Genomic DNA, 17,302 nt, shown 5'->3' with positions numbered 1-17,302 from the left:
ACTATTTAACCCCTCGTAGGGTGGCTAAATGGAATAAAGAAGTGACTAATGTTTGTCCCAAATGTTCTTTTCAAGATCCTAATTTGGGCCATTTGTTATGGGATTGTCCTAAGCTCAAACAATTTTGGGTGAAGTTAGAGTATTATCTTTCTTTAATAGGGAAATCGAGGATCTATATAGAAATGGACTCTATCCTCTTTCTAGTTAGCCATAACTCTTGGGGAAAATTAGTAAACTTCATAAGTATGGTAATAATAATAGTGAGGACACTTATTTTTAAATATTGGATACATTCTAAAACCCCCTCTATGAGGGAAGTGAAAAATCTTTTGCTTGACTCAATGATAAAGGCAGCCTTTGAGTCTAAACTGAGTGGGGGAAGAGGAAATTTCTTTCTTAAGAACTGGAGAGAGTTTGCTTGCTGTCAAAGCGAGGGTACGATACTCTATATAGAGCAAATTATTAATCTAAAGATAACCTGAGAAGTGCAGGAGATGGTAGAAGAGGGGTGAGGGGGGAGCGGAGTGTGTGAGAGTTAAGGGAGGGGAGGCCTTTTTTTTTTTTTTTCTTTTTTTTTTTAATATGGATATTCAGCATCTGTGAAATAGATGGGGGAGGATAGAGGGACAGGGACAAGGAAAATGAACAATTTGGGAACCGGTAACTGGTTTGATTTAAATTTGTTGCTATTGTTGCTATTTTGGGGAAATTTATTCTATGTAATTTGTTTTATGTGTTGAGTATTGTATGCCTTTTTCTTTTCTTCTTTTTTTGATGTATTTGTTTTTTTTTATATATATATTGTTTGTCTCTTCTTTTTGGATATAAATAAAAGGATTAAAAGGAAAAAAAAAAAAAAAAGAGGTAAAAAGTGTATTGCTATAACAGTGTAATGGGTAATAGAGGTATTATCTATCTTTTTAAACAATAACAATTCTGGAGTAGACAGTTTACACCAGAATTTTTATTGTTTAAAAAGATAGATAATCCCTTTATTACCCATTCCCCAGTTTTGCATAAACAACACAGTTATATTAATACACTTTTTACCTCTGTGATTACCTTGTAGCTAAGCCTCTGCAGACTGTCCCCTTATCTCAGTGCTTTTGACAGACATGCAGTTTAGTCACTCAGTGCAGACTCCTAAATAACTCCACGGGAGTGAGCACAATGTTATCTATATGACAAACATGAACTAGTACTGTCTAACTGTGAAAAACTTTCAAAATGCTCTGAGCTAAGAGGCGATCAACTAATTAGAAATCTGAGTCTACCTAGGTTTAGCTGTTGAAAAATGCCAACAAGGTAACAAAGCAAATTGAATGAAGTCAATTGGAAAGTTGTTTAAAATATCATGCCCAACCTGAATCATGAGTTAAATTTTTACTAGGCTGTCCCTTTAAGGTTTTTTTTTGGTTTTTTTAATGTAGTGGTTTTAGTAAAGCACAATAGTCAAGTATGTGTCGGGAAAAGAAATATGCTAGAGCAGTGTTTGTCAGCTCCAGTCCTTGGGTAATTCTGTAGCACAATCATTTGGCCTTTATTCAGAAAGGGAAAGCTGGGCCTCAATGAAATTTCGGAACTGGGGTTGAGAAACACTGCTACAACTTAGGCTCTGTCTTTGCTGTTGGGTAATTTAATGTATAATAGTAGCATTAATGTTGTAATTATTTAAATAAACAAAAAATACCCTAAACCGCTTAAAGGGTTACCCATTTTTTTCTTTCATTTTTGTTCTCTTTCTGTCCTTTATTGAAAAGTATACCTTGGAAGGGTCAGATGCTGTTGATTGCTGACTTGTCATTAGCTTTCATCTAGCTACCTGTATTGCATTGCTGTTCCTTCAACAAAGGATACCAAGAAATTGAAATAAATTAGATAACAGACGTAAATTGGAAAGTTGTTCAAAATTGTATTCTCTTTCTGAATCATGAAAGGAAAAGTCTGAGTTTCATGTCCCTTTGATATTTTTTATAAATACATGATACATTTTTACATTTTAAAATATGACTGTAATAATCTCTTTTTTTGCTTCTTCTGAACATGTTGAAGGCCTTTTATATGCACTCTGATATTACCCCCCCATATCAGCTGCCAGAAAGCTCCCAGACAATGACGGGGCGATATAACAATAATTCCCAGGACTGCTCGTTAGAGCTCTGCACAGGGCTGCTCGTTAGAGCTCTGCACAGGGCTGCTCGTTAGAGCTCTGCACAGGGCTGCTCGTTAGAGCTCTGCACAGGACTGCTCGTTAGAGCTCTGCACAGGACTGCTCGTTAGAGCTCTGCACAGGACTGCTCGTTAGAGCTCTGCACAGGACTGCTCGTTAGAGCTCTGCACAGGACTGCTCGTTAGAGCTCTGCACAGGACTGCTCGTTAGAGCTCTGCACAGGGCTGCTCGTTAGAGCTCTGCACAGGGCTGCTCGTTAGAGCTCTGCACAGGACTGCTCGTTAGAGCTCTGCACAGGACTGCTCGTTAGAGCTCTGCACAGGACTGCTCGTTAGAGCTCTGCACAGGACTGCTCGTTAGAGCTCTGCACAGGACTGCTCGTTAGAGCTCTGCACAGGACTGCTCGTTAGAGCTCAGCACAGGGCTGCCTTTGGCACTTTTAGAAGCAAGGATGATAATTTGAGAGGCAGTAAATACATTTAAAAGAAGTGAGCAAGAGGTTCTTACAGGAATGGGGTAAAAATATTAGCACCTGTTGTATTGCCCACCTAAAATAGATTTTAAATAGTGAGCCATGTTACTTTGCTTATTTAAACATTTTTTTTTAATTTGTTTGTTTTCCAAATATATTAAGAGCCATGTATAACAATCCATTTAATCTTATATATATATATTTTTTTTTTTATTCTTTACAGCGTGAATGATATAATAGCTGTTGGACCTGAAAGTTTTTACGCCACCAATGATTTTTACTTTACTGATTATACCATGAGACATGTGGAGATGGTCCTGGGATTAGCGTGGTCGAATGCGGTATATTATAGTCCTGGTGAAGTTAAACAAGTGGCATCTGGATTTTATTCTTCTAACGGAATCAATGTGTCACCTGATGAGAAGTACATATTAATTAGTAACAAAGATTGGGGACTTAGCACTTAGGTGTATAATACGTGAAAACAATCCTATTATTACTAGGGTGACCATATTGCCGCTTTAAAAAGGTACACATATGAAAAATACATATGTCAGGGCTCTTTTCCGGGCTGTTTAAAGAAATGTTTTGTATAAGAACCCTGACATATGTATTTTTCATATGTGTCCCTTTTTAAAGCGGCAATATGGCCACCCTAATTATTACACTTTTCATTTGTGAGGATTGTTTACTTAAGAGGTTTACCAGCAAATGTGTGCAGTTTTCATACTGGAAAGCACATATCAGAAGTTGTGCCAATAAAGGTTGCTGTGCCTCTTTTTATATGTTTTACAAATGCAAGGCAACATTTTTATTTTTCTAGAATTCACATACTCACAGTTCATTCACGCCAAGTTTATTGGGGTAATTTTTCAGACACAACATTCACATCAGTGCAATGTATTATAGCTTTCTGCTATTTATAGTCACTTGTCATAATGTTGTGAAATATAATTTGTATGACTGAATGTTTTTAGTTAGCAGGAGCTACCGAAATTGTTGCACAGGTTAGAGTGTTTCCACTGCAGCTGATTACTAGTGGCTATTCATAGATACCTATATGTTTGTATAAGTACTCAATGGGGGATATCTATCAAGCCGTCAACTGTGTTTCATTCGCCAGCATCAATATGCTCTCTCTCAATATGCTCTCCTTATTTCTAAAAAAAGCCGGCAAAAAGACACGCACCAAGTACGGGGCGGTGAGTATCGGACTGTTGTTAACTAGCAGTCATCATTCTTGCGTCTCTTTTGGCTTTTTCCCAACTTTATTTATACCCTGTCACTAAACGCCGCCACTATACTAAAATGTTTAACCCCTATCCCACCACTCCCCGACCCCACCACAACCTAAATAAAGTTATTAACCCCTATCCCGCCGCTCCCTGTCACCGCCACCACTAACTAAACGTATTAACCCCTTAACCTCTGGCCTCCCACATCACTACCACTAACTAAACCTATTAACCCCTAAACCGTCAGCCCCCCACTATATTAAGCTATTTACCCCTAAACCTAACAACCCCTTAACTTTTAAATTAAAATTACATCATCCCTATCTTAATATAAATTAAAACTTACCTGTAGAATTAAAATAAACTATTTTAAACTATTAATTAACCTACCCTAACTATTATACTACAATTAAATTAAAATACCAATAAACTAAATTACATATTAAAGAAACCTAACCCTACTCAAATTATTTAAATATACTATTAAACATTATTAAAAGTACTAAATTACAGGGGAAAAAAACACAAAGTTACAAAAAGCAAACAAACACTAAATTACGAAAAATAAAAAAACAAATTATCAAAAATAAAAAAGAATTACACCTAATCTAATAGCCCTATCAAAATAAAAAAGCCCCCCCCCCCCCAAATAAAAAAAAAACCCTAGCCTACAATAAACTACCAATTTCCCTTAAAGGGCCTTTTGTGGGGCATTGCCTCAAAGATATAAGCTCTTTTACCTGTAAAAAAAAAATACAAACACCCCCCCCAACAGTTAAACCCACCACCCAACCAACCAACACCCCCAAATAAAAAACCTATCTAAAATAACCTAAGCTCCCCATTGCATTTGTATGGGCATTGCCCTTAAAAGGGCATTTAGCTCTTTTACATGCCTAGACCCTAATCTAAAAATAAAACCCACCCAAAAAACCCTTAAATAAACCTAACACTAACCTCCGACGATCCACTTACAGTTATTGAAGTCCTGCTTGAAGGATCCATCCAGCTGGCAAGAAGTCTTCATCCAGGCGGCCTGTTCCATCTTCATCCAGACGGCGAAGTCCTCATCCAGACGGCAAGAAGTCTTCATCCAGATGGCCTCTTCTATCTTCATCCATCCTGAAGACATCCGGCGCGGAGCATCCTCTTCATGTGGTCGCCGTATAGATGGGTCCTTCAAACGGGACTTCAATAACTGTAAGTGGCTAGGGCTTTTTTATTTTGGGGGGGCTTTTTTATTTTGATAGGGCTATTAGATTAGGTGTAATTCTTTTTTAATAGATTTAGTTAGTGGTAGTGATGTGGGAGGCCAGAGGTTTAGGGGTTAATACATTTATTTAGTGGCGGCGGTTTTCGGGGAGCAGCGGGATAGGGGTTAATAACTTTATTTAGGTTGCGGCGGGGTCGGGGAGCAGCTGGATAGGGGTTAATACATTTTATTTAGGTTGCAGCAATGTCAGGGCAGCAGATTAGGGGTGTTTAGACTCTGGGTTTATGTTAGGGTGTTAGGTGTAAACGTTACTTGTTTTCTACCATAGAAATCAATGGGTTATATTTCTTTGTCTTGCAGCATCGAACATAAGCTTTTGCTGCTTTCCGACTCCCATTGATTTCTATGGCATCCGCGGCCTCCAGGGTGGCGGATTAAAAACCAGGTACGATGCGTCCAAACAGCCGTGTGCGTACCTGTTAAAAGTTTGATAACTGTGAAAAAGTGTCAGAGCCGAATATATATTGGAACACATCTGTAATGACGTAAGCATTAATCTGGGTCGGATTGAGACCGGCGGATCATATGTTATGTCACAAATTTAAACTTTTGCCAGTCTGTAGGCTTTGATAATTAAGTCGGATCAATCTTGCAACAATTACGATGCGGAATTCCGGCGTATTTGCGGTTGACGGCTTGATAGATAGGCCCCATACTGCCTTATTTTCAGGAGCTTGTTTTACCATTGCCGCTACAATAATCTTTATAAATTATATGCGGGTATTCTTGTACAGATATACGCTGTTGTGGATTACTTTCCGCTATTCATTTACTTGTCAGTATTATACAAATGTTGATTCTATCTGATAGCGTTTGCAATCAGCAAGTCCTTGGTTACCGCAGCAGCTACAGTTATTGCTGTGGATCGGAAGCTGTTTTCTGCTGTAAACATTCACTATTAACAATTACCAAGACAATTTTATCAGTGACTAGACGCATTCTATAGCGGGAGTCACAATTATATTTATATAAAACGTGCCCCAGGGACAGCAACTTTTATTGGCACATTTTCTTAGAAGTGCTTTCCAGTTTGAGAAGTACATATTCATATTATTATAATATCTTACAATGTAGCTTAAGTTCTACAAAACAAAGTTGTCTATAGACTTAAACTCCTAGCTTTCAATTATAAACGTATTGTAACTCCTGTATCATGTAAATGAAGTTTATTATGGTTTATTATTTGGAGATAGCAAGAATACATAGGTGCATGCATTACATTATGTTTTCATTGTGCCCTAAGTAACTGTTACTATTAGAATTTGTGTATTATTAATGGTTTGACAGGATAAAGTAAACTAATTGAACTATTATTTTTGTTAATATGCTTTTTTGTTTGTGTTTTTGAGGTATGTCTATGTTGCTGATATAATGGATCATAAAATTCACGTCCTGGAAAAACATGCAAACTGGTCCCTCACACCAGTAAAGGTGAGATGTGTTACCTTCCATTTATGTAGCACAGAAGTGACAGTATTGATGTTCATGCACAAAGTAGGGTGTGATACAGTAAGTAGTCAGCTAGAATTATATACAAAAACAGGAGCAGGCTGGGCTGTTAACATTGGATAAGCTTGCTGATCATCCAGTATCTGGAACAGTTTCTGTGCTTCAAATTGATACAAATGCTAAAGTCCAATTGTTGCATTTCTCTGCACTCATCCTGTGCGATTCTTTGCAGCACAAATGGCAACACTTGTTAGAGTGTATTAAAATTAATTATGGAATTAAATTAGGGTACAACATAGGGTACAACAAACGATGGGGCCGATTTAACATTGTGCTGGCGGACATCGATAAATGCCGACATCATACGCTGTCAGCATTTAACATTGCAAAAGCATTTCTAGTGAAATGCTTGTGCAATACCGGCCCCTGCAGATTTGCGACCAATCAGCCGTTAGCAGGAGGTGTCAATCATCCCGATCATATCTGATCGGGATGATTGCTATCCGCCGCCTCAGAGGTGGGGGATAAGTTTAGGAGCAGTGATGTTATGACCGCTGCTTCTTAACTTATGTTTCCGGCGAGCCTGATGGCTCGTGCGGAAACTGCTGCATTCGTAGCTTGATATGTTGGCCCCATGGAGTAAACCTAATATGCAACGCATTTCTCAGCAATGTAACCATCGGTTCCTCAGTAATAATACTTTAAAACAAGTGAGTGAACTTAGATAAGACACTCATAAGTTGCTATTTCAAACCCCTAAAAATCCCAATCTCCTTTACAAATGTCAACAAACACTCCCCCCATAGATCCACCAGAATATAATTATTAATATTGCTATATTAAATAAGAAACAAAATAAAGTATATTGTAAATATATAACCCAATACACTAACATACATAAAGGGACATGAAACACAAGATTTTTCTTTTATGATTCAGATAAAGAATACAATTTTAAATAACATTCCAATGTACTTCTATTATCTAATTTGCTTCATTCTTTAAATATCCTTTGTTGAAGACATAGCAATGCACATGGGTGAACCAATCACACGAGGCATCTATGTGCAGCCCCCAATCAGCAGCTACTGATCCTATCTAGATATGCTTTTCAACTAAGTATATTAAGAGAATTAATCAAATTAATTAATAGAAGTACATTGGAAAGTTGTTTAAAACTGCATGCTCTTTCTAAATCATGAAAAAAAAATTGGGTTTCATGTACTTTTTAAGTGTGCTATACCCAAAATATACAATGCAGATCAAATCTCTACCCCAAATAAGTTTTCCAAATGACATCAGAAACGTCCACCAATTGACACACTCCTGTCGTAATATGAAGGTGAATGTTTGTTAACAATTGTATAGGACATTGTGATTGTTTTTTGTTTCATATAGCAAACTATCAGTGGAGCACAAGGGAGTGCTGCAGGTCTTGTGAGTTTTCCACTTTCTATAGTATAATCTTCTTGGTTGTGATTTGAAGACCCTTGGTGTTTTTCCTGTTTGTGTGGAAGACAGAGACAGCAGCCCTGCAAAGATAGTGTGATGATTTAACCCTTCAGGACTGGGAATTTTAGACAAAATCTTGTCCAACGTACTAGAGAATTTCTTAAATTTTTTTAATAAAACTCCATTTCAACAGAAATATAACTTTTTTTATTTACTATCAAAACTATATATATATATTTTATATTTATATACACAGTGGATATAAAAAGTCTACACACCCCTGTTAAAATGTCAGGTTTCTGTGATGTAGAAAAATGAGACAAAGATAAATAATTTCAGAACTTTTTCCTCCTTTAATGTGACCTATAAACTGTACAACTCAATTGAAAAACAAACTGAAATCTTTTAGGTAAAGGGAAATAAAAATAAAAAACTAAAATAATATGGTTGCATAAGTGTGAACACCCTTTTAGCTGTGTTCAGAATTAAGCAATCACATTCAAAAGCATGTTAAATTGGAGTCAGTACATATCTGTCATCATTTAAAGTGCCTCTGATTAACCCCAAATAAAGTTCAGCTGTTCTAGTAGGTCTTTCCTGACATTTTGTTAGTCACATCCTACAGCAAAAGCCATGGTCTGCAGAGAGCGTCTAAAGCATCAGAGGGATCTCATTGTTAAAAGGTATCAGTCAGGAGAAGGGTACAAAAGAATTTCCAAGGCATTAGATATACCATGGAACACAGTGAAGACAGTCATCATCAAATGAAGAAAATATGGTGCAACAGTGACATTACCAAGAACTGGATGTCCCTCCAAAATTGATGAAAAGACGAGAAGAAAACTGGTCTGGGAGGCTGCCAAGAGGCCTACAGCAACATTAAAGGAGCTGTAGGAATATCTGGCAAGTACTGGCTGTGTGGTACATGTGACAACAATCGCCCGTATTCTTCATATGTCTGGGCTATGGGGTAGAGTGGCAAGACGGAAGCCTTTTCTCACAAAAAAAAAACACCCAAGCCCGGCTAAATGTTGCAAAAACACATCTGAAGTTTCCCAAAAGCATGTTGCAAAAGGTGTTCTGGTCTGATGAAACCAAAGTTGAACTTTTCGGCCATAATTCCAAAAGATTTATTTGGCGCAAAAACAACACTGCTTATCACCAAAAGAACACCATACCCACAGTGAAGCATGGTGGTGGCAGCATCATGATTTGGGGCTGTTTTTCTTCAGCTGGAACTGGGGCCTTAGTCAAGGTAGAGGGAATAATGAACAGTTCCAAATACCAGACAATATTGGCACAAAACCTTCAGGCATCTGCTAGAAAGCTGAACATGAAGAGGAACTTCATCTTTCAGCATGACGACCCAAAGCATACATCCAAATCAACAAAGGAATGGCTTCACCAGAAAAAGATTAAATTTTTGGGATGGCCCAGCCAGAGCCCAGACCTGAATCCAATTCAAAATCTGTGGGGTGATCTGAAGAGGGCTGTGCACAGGAGATGCCCTCGCATTCTGATAGATTTAGAGTGTTTTTGCAAAGAAGAGTGGGCAAATCTTGCCAAGTGAATATGTGCCATGCTGAAAAACTCATACCCAAAAAGACTGAGTGCTGTAATAAAATCAAAAGGTGCTTCAGTAAAGTATTAGTTTAAGGGTGTTCACATTTATGCAACCATATTATTTTATTTTTATTTCCCTTTACCTAAAAGATTTCAGTTTGTTTTTCAATTGAGTTGTACAGTTTATAGGTCACATTAAAGGTGGAAAAACTTCTGAAATTATTTATCTTTGTCTCATTTTTTTACATCACAGAAATCTGACATTTTAACAGGGGTGTGTAGACTTTTTATATCCACTGAATATATACATATACATACAATCATACAGTGTGTGTGTGTGTGTATGTATGTATATATATATATATATATATATATATATATACAACCCGGGGTATTGATCTAGGCCCATTAAGCCACTGTTTCGCAGCCAAATGTGATCATATTAAAAAATATTTACCCTTTTCACAAACTTTGGGTTTCTCACTGAAATTATTTACATAGTGTGTGCAGTCATAACACAAATGTTTGTAAAAGCTTATCTGGGATCCCATTTATTAAGAAAAAGCAGACGTACATGTCTTTGCCATTGCTTTTCGGTGTTTAGAAGGCTGCTAATTGCAGCTGAGCATCACACGTCTAATATTCCTGGAAGTGAAGGGGTTAATCAAGTAGCTTATAAGGTTAATTTTAGCTGTATTGTAGAGATTACCCACCAACCTGACACCTCCTACCCCTGATTCCTACCTGATTCCTCCCAAACAGCTCACTTTTAGGGCTTTTTTATTTATTTTATTTTTATTTTCTGCAGTGTAGGATCCCCCCTTACCCTCCCACCCTGATTCCTTCCCTCCTCCCAATTGTCTCTGCCATATTAGGCACTGGCAAACGTTCTGCCAGTACCCAGTTAATACATTTTTTAATCATACATATGGACCCCGCAGCACCCTGCCATTACACTTTTCTTTAGTATAGGAGACTCTCCCTCCTTCTGCAATTATGTTTTTCTGGTAGCGCAGGGAAACCTCCCCTTCCTGCTTCTGGACCTTCCATAGGAAGTATAATCTGTTGCTAGTTGCCACTATTTAATGGCTGCTTTTATATTAAGGTTAGCTTGCAGGCTGCTCCTTGTAGTGTCAGCTGGTGCACCAATGTAAGAAGAAGTACATTGCATAAGATCTAGTTTTATATGCTTGGCATATCCCAATCATAAAATTGCCTGTGTCATAAATAATTCCATTGATAATTCCTACTCCAGTAAGCCCTGAATCCATGTTACTTCCACAACCAAAATCCTTTTCTCTGCACTGCCTCTCTTCCCAGTTACTTTCACCCAAAGACCTCCTAAATGGTGCCCATGTTATGGAATAAATTACACAAAGAACCACTCACACAAAGGATCTTCCTCATAGGCACTTCCACTGTTAAAGAATCATTAAAGTGGAAAAATGACATTCTCAAATTATTTATAGCATATCATTTTAGCTCTCTGTTTAACCCCTAGAAAATACTGCTTGAGAGCTGCAGAGTACTGCTGGTTCTGAGTGGAAACTGGGTGGGAGCAAATCAGCAGTGGTAGTTGTATAGCTAGATCATGCGACTACTGCTGCTTATTGACTCACTGGGGGTTGCAGGCTCATTTATGCTAAAATTACATGCTTTAATGAATTAGAGCATTGTGTTTCTCAACCGCGGACCTCAAGTACCCCTAACAGGCAATGTTTTCATTATAGCTGAACTAGAGCACAGGTTAAATTATCAGCTGATCAGTAACCATGGTTACTAACCTGCTCTCACCCATCAGCTGATTATTTCACATGTGCTCTATTTCAGCTATAATGAAAATCTGACCTGTTAGGGGTACGTGAGGACCGCGGTTGAGAGACACTGAATTAGAGCATATCAGTTTTTAACTATAATGGCCCTATACATTTTTTCAGCACAATAATAATGAAAAAGTAGTTTCAGCCATGTTCTGTAAGTTTACACTTGTAGCCCCGAATCCTTATCTTCAGCCACACTAAAAAGGGCTCTTATATCTTGATGGATCCCCTCAATCCTCATCTTCTTCCTCTTCCAAACTTTGCATATATTATTCATGTTTGGTCATTCTTCCTAATAAGCTATAATTAATTACTTGTGTGTTTTCCTTTACATATTGGGTATTTGACACCATTTTGAATATAGATTTGATATTCTTAATGTGTTGTAAAGGATCATTGAATACAGTAGAATAGCTTAATCAACACATGCAAAATAAAAAGACAATGCAATAGCATTTACTCTGAATTAAAAATGAGTAGCAGATTTATTTTTTCTGAGAAATTTCAGAGTAAGTTCCATTCTCTTTTATCCAATCACAAAATGCATATACATATATATTGTGAATTATTGCTCATGCATAGCAGGAGCTGATGCCTCAAAGTGGGAATATAAAAAGCTTGTGCACATTTCGATCATGGAAGTGAATTGGAAAGTTTTTTTGAAATTGCATGATCTAAATCATAAAAATGTCATTCTGACTTTAGTTTTCCTTTAATTGTTGTGACCTAATATCTTTTTTAATTTACTTTTAAACAAGGAGCTGAATATAGAAACAGTTATGGACAACCTATCGGTTGACCCACATACTGGGGATATTTGGACAGGAGCCCACCCTTATCCATGGAAGTTGCTTAATTACAATAAAGAAAACCTTCCTTGGTCAGAGGTTAGTATCACATTCATGTTATCTTTACACATAACTGGACAATATAAACCACAAATATGATTCCATGCTTAGAGCTACAGCAACATCTAAGCTAATGCTGGTTCTCCACTGTTGCAATTCTACAATTTACAATGGTAATATTCCAATATCATTTCTTATACATATATAATAATTACATTGTAACTTCAAAACATCTCATTCCATTGAAGTACTGTAGAGCTTAACATTATGGTTCACCGCAACACAATCCCCATTGATGTCCGCCTCCCGGACATCGCCGACACTTAATAAACTTATTAAACCCTAATCCGCCGCACACACGCATCGCTAACACCTATATAAACCTATTAACACCTAAACTGCCGCTCGGGACATCGCTACTCCTATAATAAACCTATTAACCCCTAAACCGCCGCCACCACATCGCAAATAACTAAATTAAACTATTAACCCCTAAACCCAACACCTCCAACTTTAAATTAAATTTACAATATAACTATCTTAAAATAAATTAAAACTTACCTGTGAAGTAAAAAAAAAAACTAAGATTATGTATAAATTAACCTAACATAACTATTTTAATAAAATAAACTACAAATAAAAAAAACTAAATTACAAGATTGAAATAATTTAACACTACGAAACAAATCTAACATTACCAAAAAAAACACAGTAAAATTACGAAAAATAAAAAAAAACACTAAGATTACAAAAAATAATAAACAAAATGATCCAAAATAATAAAAATTACACCTAATCTTATAGCCCTATAAAAACTGAAAAGCCCCCCAAAATAAAAACACCCCCTAACCTAACTAAACTTTTGTAGGGCATTGCCCTAAGTTAAACAGCTCTTTAACATTAAAAAATTACAAAGTCCCCCCTAACAGTAAACCCCCCCACCCAACCAACCCCCAAAATAAAAAACCTGTCTAAAAAAAAAAAATCTAAGCTACCCATTGCCCCTAAAGGGGCATTTGTATGGGCATTGCCCTTAAAAGGGCATTCAGCTCTTTTACTGCCCATTAAAATAAAAAAGCCCTAATCTAAAAAAAAAAAAAATCCAAAAAAACGAAGAAAAAAAATAATCTAACACTATCCCTAGGAAATCTATTCACAATTTCTGAAGTCCAGACATCCATCTTCATCCAGGCGGCAAGAAGTCTTTATCCAGGAGGCAACATCTTCATCCATTGCGGGGGCATCTTCTATCTTCATCCCGATGGTGCGGAGCTGTGGCGGCGTGGAGCGGAGCTGTTCAGGACCGGCAGCGACATCCAGCGCGGAAAGCTCTCTTCATGCGATCGACCGCCGCACACTGAATCTTGAATGCAAGGTACCCCTTTTATATTGTGGTACCGCTGCATTCCTATTGGCTACAAAATTCAAATCAGCCAATAGGATGAGCTGCTTAAATCCTATTGGAGCCACTGCTCCGCGCCGCCAGGATGAAGATAGAAGATGCCCCCGCAATGGATGAAGATGTCACCGCCTGGATGAAGACTTCTCACCGCCTGGATGAAGATGGATGTCTGGACTTCAGGAACTGTGAGTAGATTTCCTGGGGTAAGTTTAAGGTTTTTTTGGGTGTTTTTTTTTTTTTAGATTAGGGCTTTTTTTATTTAAATGGGCAGTAAAAGAGCTGAATGCCCTTTTAAGGGCAATGCCCATACAAATTCCCCTTTAGGGGCAATGGGTATCTTAGGTTTTTTGTAGACTTAGGTTTTTTTATTTTGGGGGGTTGGTTGGGTGGGGGGTTTACTGTTAGGGGGGCTTTGTCATTTTTTAATGTAAAAGAGCTGTTTAACTTAGGACAATGCCATACAAAAGGCCCTTTTAAGGGCTATTCATAGTTTATTGTTAGGTTAGGGGTGTTTTTATTTTGGATGGGCTTTTTTGTTTTTATAGGGCTATTAGATTAGGTGTAATTTGTATTATTTTGGATAATTTTGTTTATTATTTTGTAATCTTAGTGTTTTTTTTATTTTTCGTAATTTTAGTGTTTCTTTTTTTGGTAATATTATTTTTTTTTTTTTTGGTAGTTTTAGTTTTTTTTTAAATTTGTAACTTTTATTTTTTTGTAGTGTAAGGTTATTTTAATCTTGTAATTTAAGGTTTTTTATTTGTAGTTTATTTTATTTTATTTAAATAGTTATGTTAGGTTAATTTATAGTTTAATCTTATATTTTTTTATTTCACTGGTAAGTTTTTATTTATTTTAAGATAGTTATATTGTAAATTAAATTTAAATTTAGTTTGGTTTAGGGGTTAATAGTTGAATTTAGTGATTTGCGATGTGGGGGCCCAGCAGTTTAGGGGTTAATAGGTTTAGTTTAGTATTAGCTCTGTGGGGGCCGGCGGTTTAGGGGTTAATGTTTATTATAGTAGTAGCGAAGTGGGGGGCCGGCAGTTTAGGGGTTAATAGCTTTATATGGTGTTGGCTATGTGGGTGAACGGCAGATTAGGGGTTAATAAGTTTAATATAGTATTTGCGATGCGGGAGGGTGGCGGTTTAGGAGTTAATAGGTAGTTTATGGGTGTTAGTGTACTTTGTAACATTTTAGTTATGATATAGACCATAACGCAAGCATTTTATCCGGAACGCACAACCTGTAATACGGCGCTATGTAAATCCCGCACTCAAAAGTCATTTATTGAGTGCGGAATTGAGAGTTGTGTTACAGGCTAAAACGCTTGCGGTATAGCTATACCGCCATGACTTGTAATACGGGAGACCTGCTATTCCACACGTAATGGCAAATTTTTCAGCGATATAGCCGTACGGCACCGCACCATTCCGCAAAACTTGTAATGTAGGTCAATTTTTTTTTCTTTCATAAAATGGTGAGAGTCTACGAGTTCATTACACACAGGATTATACTCCAGTCCACTAGGAGAAGGCAAAAACACCCCTACAGAGCTTTAAGCACGACCACTATCCCAAAATTCCAAAATCCATCAGACAATTTTTGCCTCCAAGATGGAGTGAATTCCAAAGTGCTGATCTACACATCATTGATAGGGGTTCTCTAATAGATCTGAGGCCTAATTTCCCCCTCAAAGTGTGTACAAAGGAACGAGGAAGACAGGAGTTTCAGCCAAGCAGTGAGAATTTTATTCTAGTGTGGAGATGTCACAGACCTCCCAGGTAAAATGCAGATTTATCTTCCAATCCCCTGGTCTACAGTATGCTACTCTTGCGAGATTGTTTGCACTGTTTGCTGCTATCTGCAGCTGAGGTAAGCACGGTAGACAAAGGTGTATTGCTCCTTCATGGCACAATGGCTATTAGCATGAACATGTACACATGATTCACATAGCCTGGGGACATGTACACACAACACACTTTATTAATGCAGTTTGAGCACAGTTGGGCACTTGAAATATATTTTTTTACCCCTGTCACTTTAAGAATCCACTAATAAATCCTGTGAAGAAGTTCTCCATTGCTAAAGAAACGCCTTCGGGAAGGTGTTCTGGTCTATACGGGCTTCTGTAGTCAGCTCCAGGTGACATTCTGGCTCCTAATACAGCACAGTGGAGTTGCTAACATTTACTTACAAAGATGCCGCTTGTGCTGCATAGGTTAAATAACCCAGTGGTGTTATACAATGCTATTTTGAACTTTTTATCTTGTGAGTAGCACTGTGTCAGCACTCTTTCTTTTTTTTCCGTGGTTCTAATAAATACATTTCAGTCTGGTATGCACTGTTGCTTTCTGTTGTAGCTTTAAGAATGCTAAGAAAGATCTCCTACCTGAACATGCGATATAGATATCTCTTCTGCACAAGGAAGCTATTTTAATGCTCTTCTGTAGCCCATATTGTTAAAAAAAAAATTCCACTGGGAAATGACTTTACCGCTCTCCAGTATTGCAGGGTTTGCTAAGGTTTAAACTTTTGACTCAAAGTTTGTGCTGCATTTTTCAACTTATCCTTGAAGTGCGGTAGCCATCTTGTAATGGCAGATTTCTTACCTGTGCATGTGTATGAAAGAGTCTTTTAACTCGTATTATGCATTATTTACACATTACTGTTCATGACACTTTTTTACAACAGACTAGTCTAGTGGCTTATTACCTATAATAAAAGTTGTTACAGATATTTGTAATTTCCCTGCTGAGGTTATCCTGTTTTGCTCTGTGCCTTTTTTTTACTGCTAACTGTGCTTAACTATGTCTTGTGGAGATAATCGGCATTACTGTTCTTAATTACTAAAATTCCTTCCTATTATCCTAAAGATACTAACACTGAGAAGTCCATGTGTAACTCCGGTCTCTGTACCATCAGTGAAGGATTTCAGGTCGGATCTACAGATCACAAAAGCCCCGCCCTCATATTACTGCTTACTTGTAAGGATTATAATTGTGTCCCATCCATGCTTAGCTGTACTTCTCCTGTGCTGAGTTTATATTTATACTAGTCAGGAATTTTTGTGCTGCCTACTCTATGGTTAGAGTTGTCAGGGGTCTTTTGTTCTTTAAAAGTGTACCCATAATGCTACTAAACAGCTAACTTCCAAAATTAAAAAAAACAAAAAAACAATCACGTTCCAATATCTGTGCTGATGGCTGCCATGTCTCCTTCAGTTTTTTACAGACCTACACATGTGGCAGAAGATTAATTTTCACAGCCCTTTAGCTTAACAGGATCTTCCTCACTGAGTGACTTACTAGCCCCCCATTGATTAGATATTTTCTCTTCTGTGGATGACTTCTGACACTCAGGACCGCTCCTCCCAAATCTAAGGGTAATAAGTTGTTTAATTCAGGCTGAAATGTGTATACCTTGCTTTGGGAAGTGTTATGTGCTTGCAGATGGTTGAAGTTACACTACTCCTGACAAGCTAGCTTCTTTGAGAATATATAAATTCCTTATGTCTTCTCCTTAGCGACCCTCTGACTTCCCTGTGCCTAAATCCTTCACCAAAATGGTAAACAATGTATGGAACAGGCATGGACTGCCTCCTGTTTTGTCTGTTC

At 37.4% G+C, this 17,302-nt stretch overlaps 1 protein-coding gene across 1 annotated transcript in view; it reads left to right on the top strand.

Annotated features, from left to right (window-relative positions):
• LOC128660296 (serum paraoxonase/arylesterase 2) overlaps positions 1 to 17,302 on the top strand; it is a 221,747-nt gene that overhangs the window by 168,213 nt on the left and 36,232 nt on the right. The window contains exons 6-8 of the mRNA XM_053714070.1: positions 2,866 to 3,066; positions 6,500 to 6,581; positions 12,193 to 12,321. Coding sequence (XP_053570045.1) covers positions 2,866 to 3,066; positions 6,500 to 6,581; positions 12,193 to 12,321 — 412 coding nt within the window. The remainder of the gene's footprint in view (positions 1 to 2,865; positions 3,067 to 6,499; positions 6,582 to 12,192; positions 12,322 to 17,302) is intronic.

Source organism: Bombina bombina, chromosome 5, assembly GCF_027579735.1.
Source record: "Bombina bombina isolate aBomBom1 chromosome 5, aBomBom1.pri, whole genome shotgun sequence".
In the NCBI taxonomy this organism is placed as follows: domain Eukaryota; kingdom Metazoa; phylum Chordata; class Amphibia; order Anura; family Bombinatoridae; genus Bombina; species Bombina bombina.
This window is presented reverse-complemented; position numbering and strand designations above follow the sequence as displayed.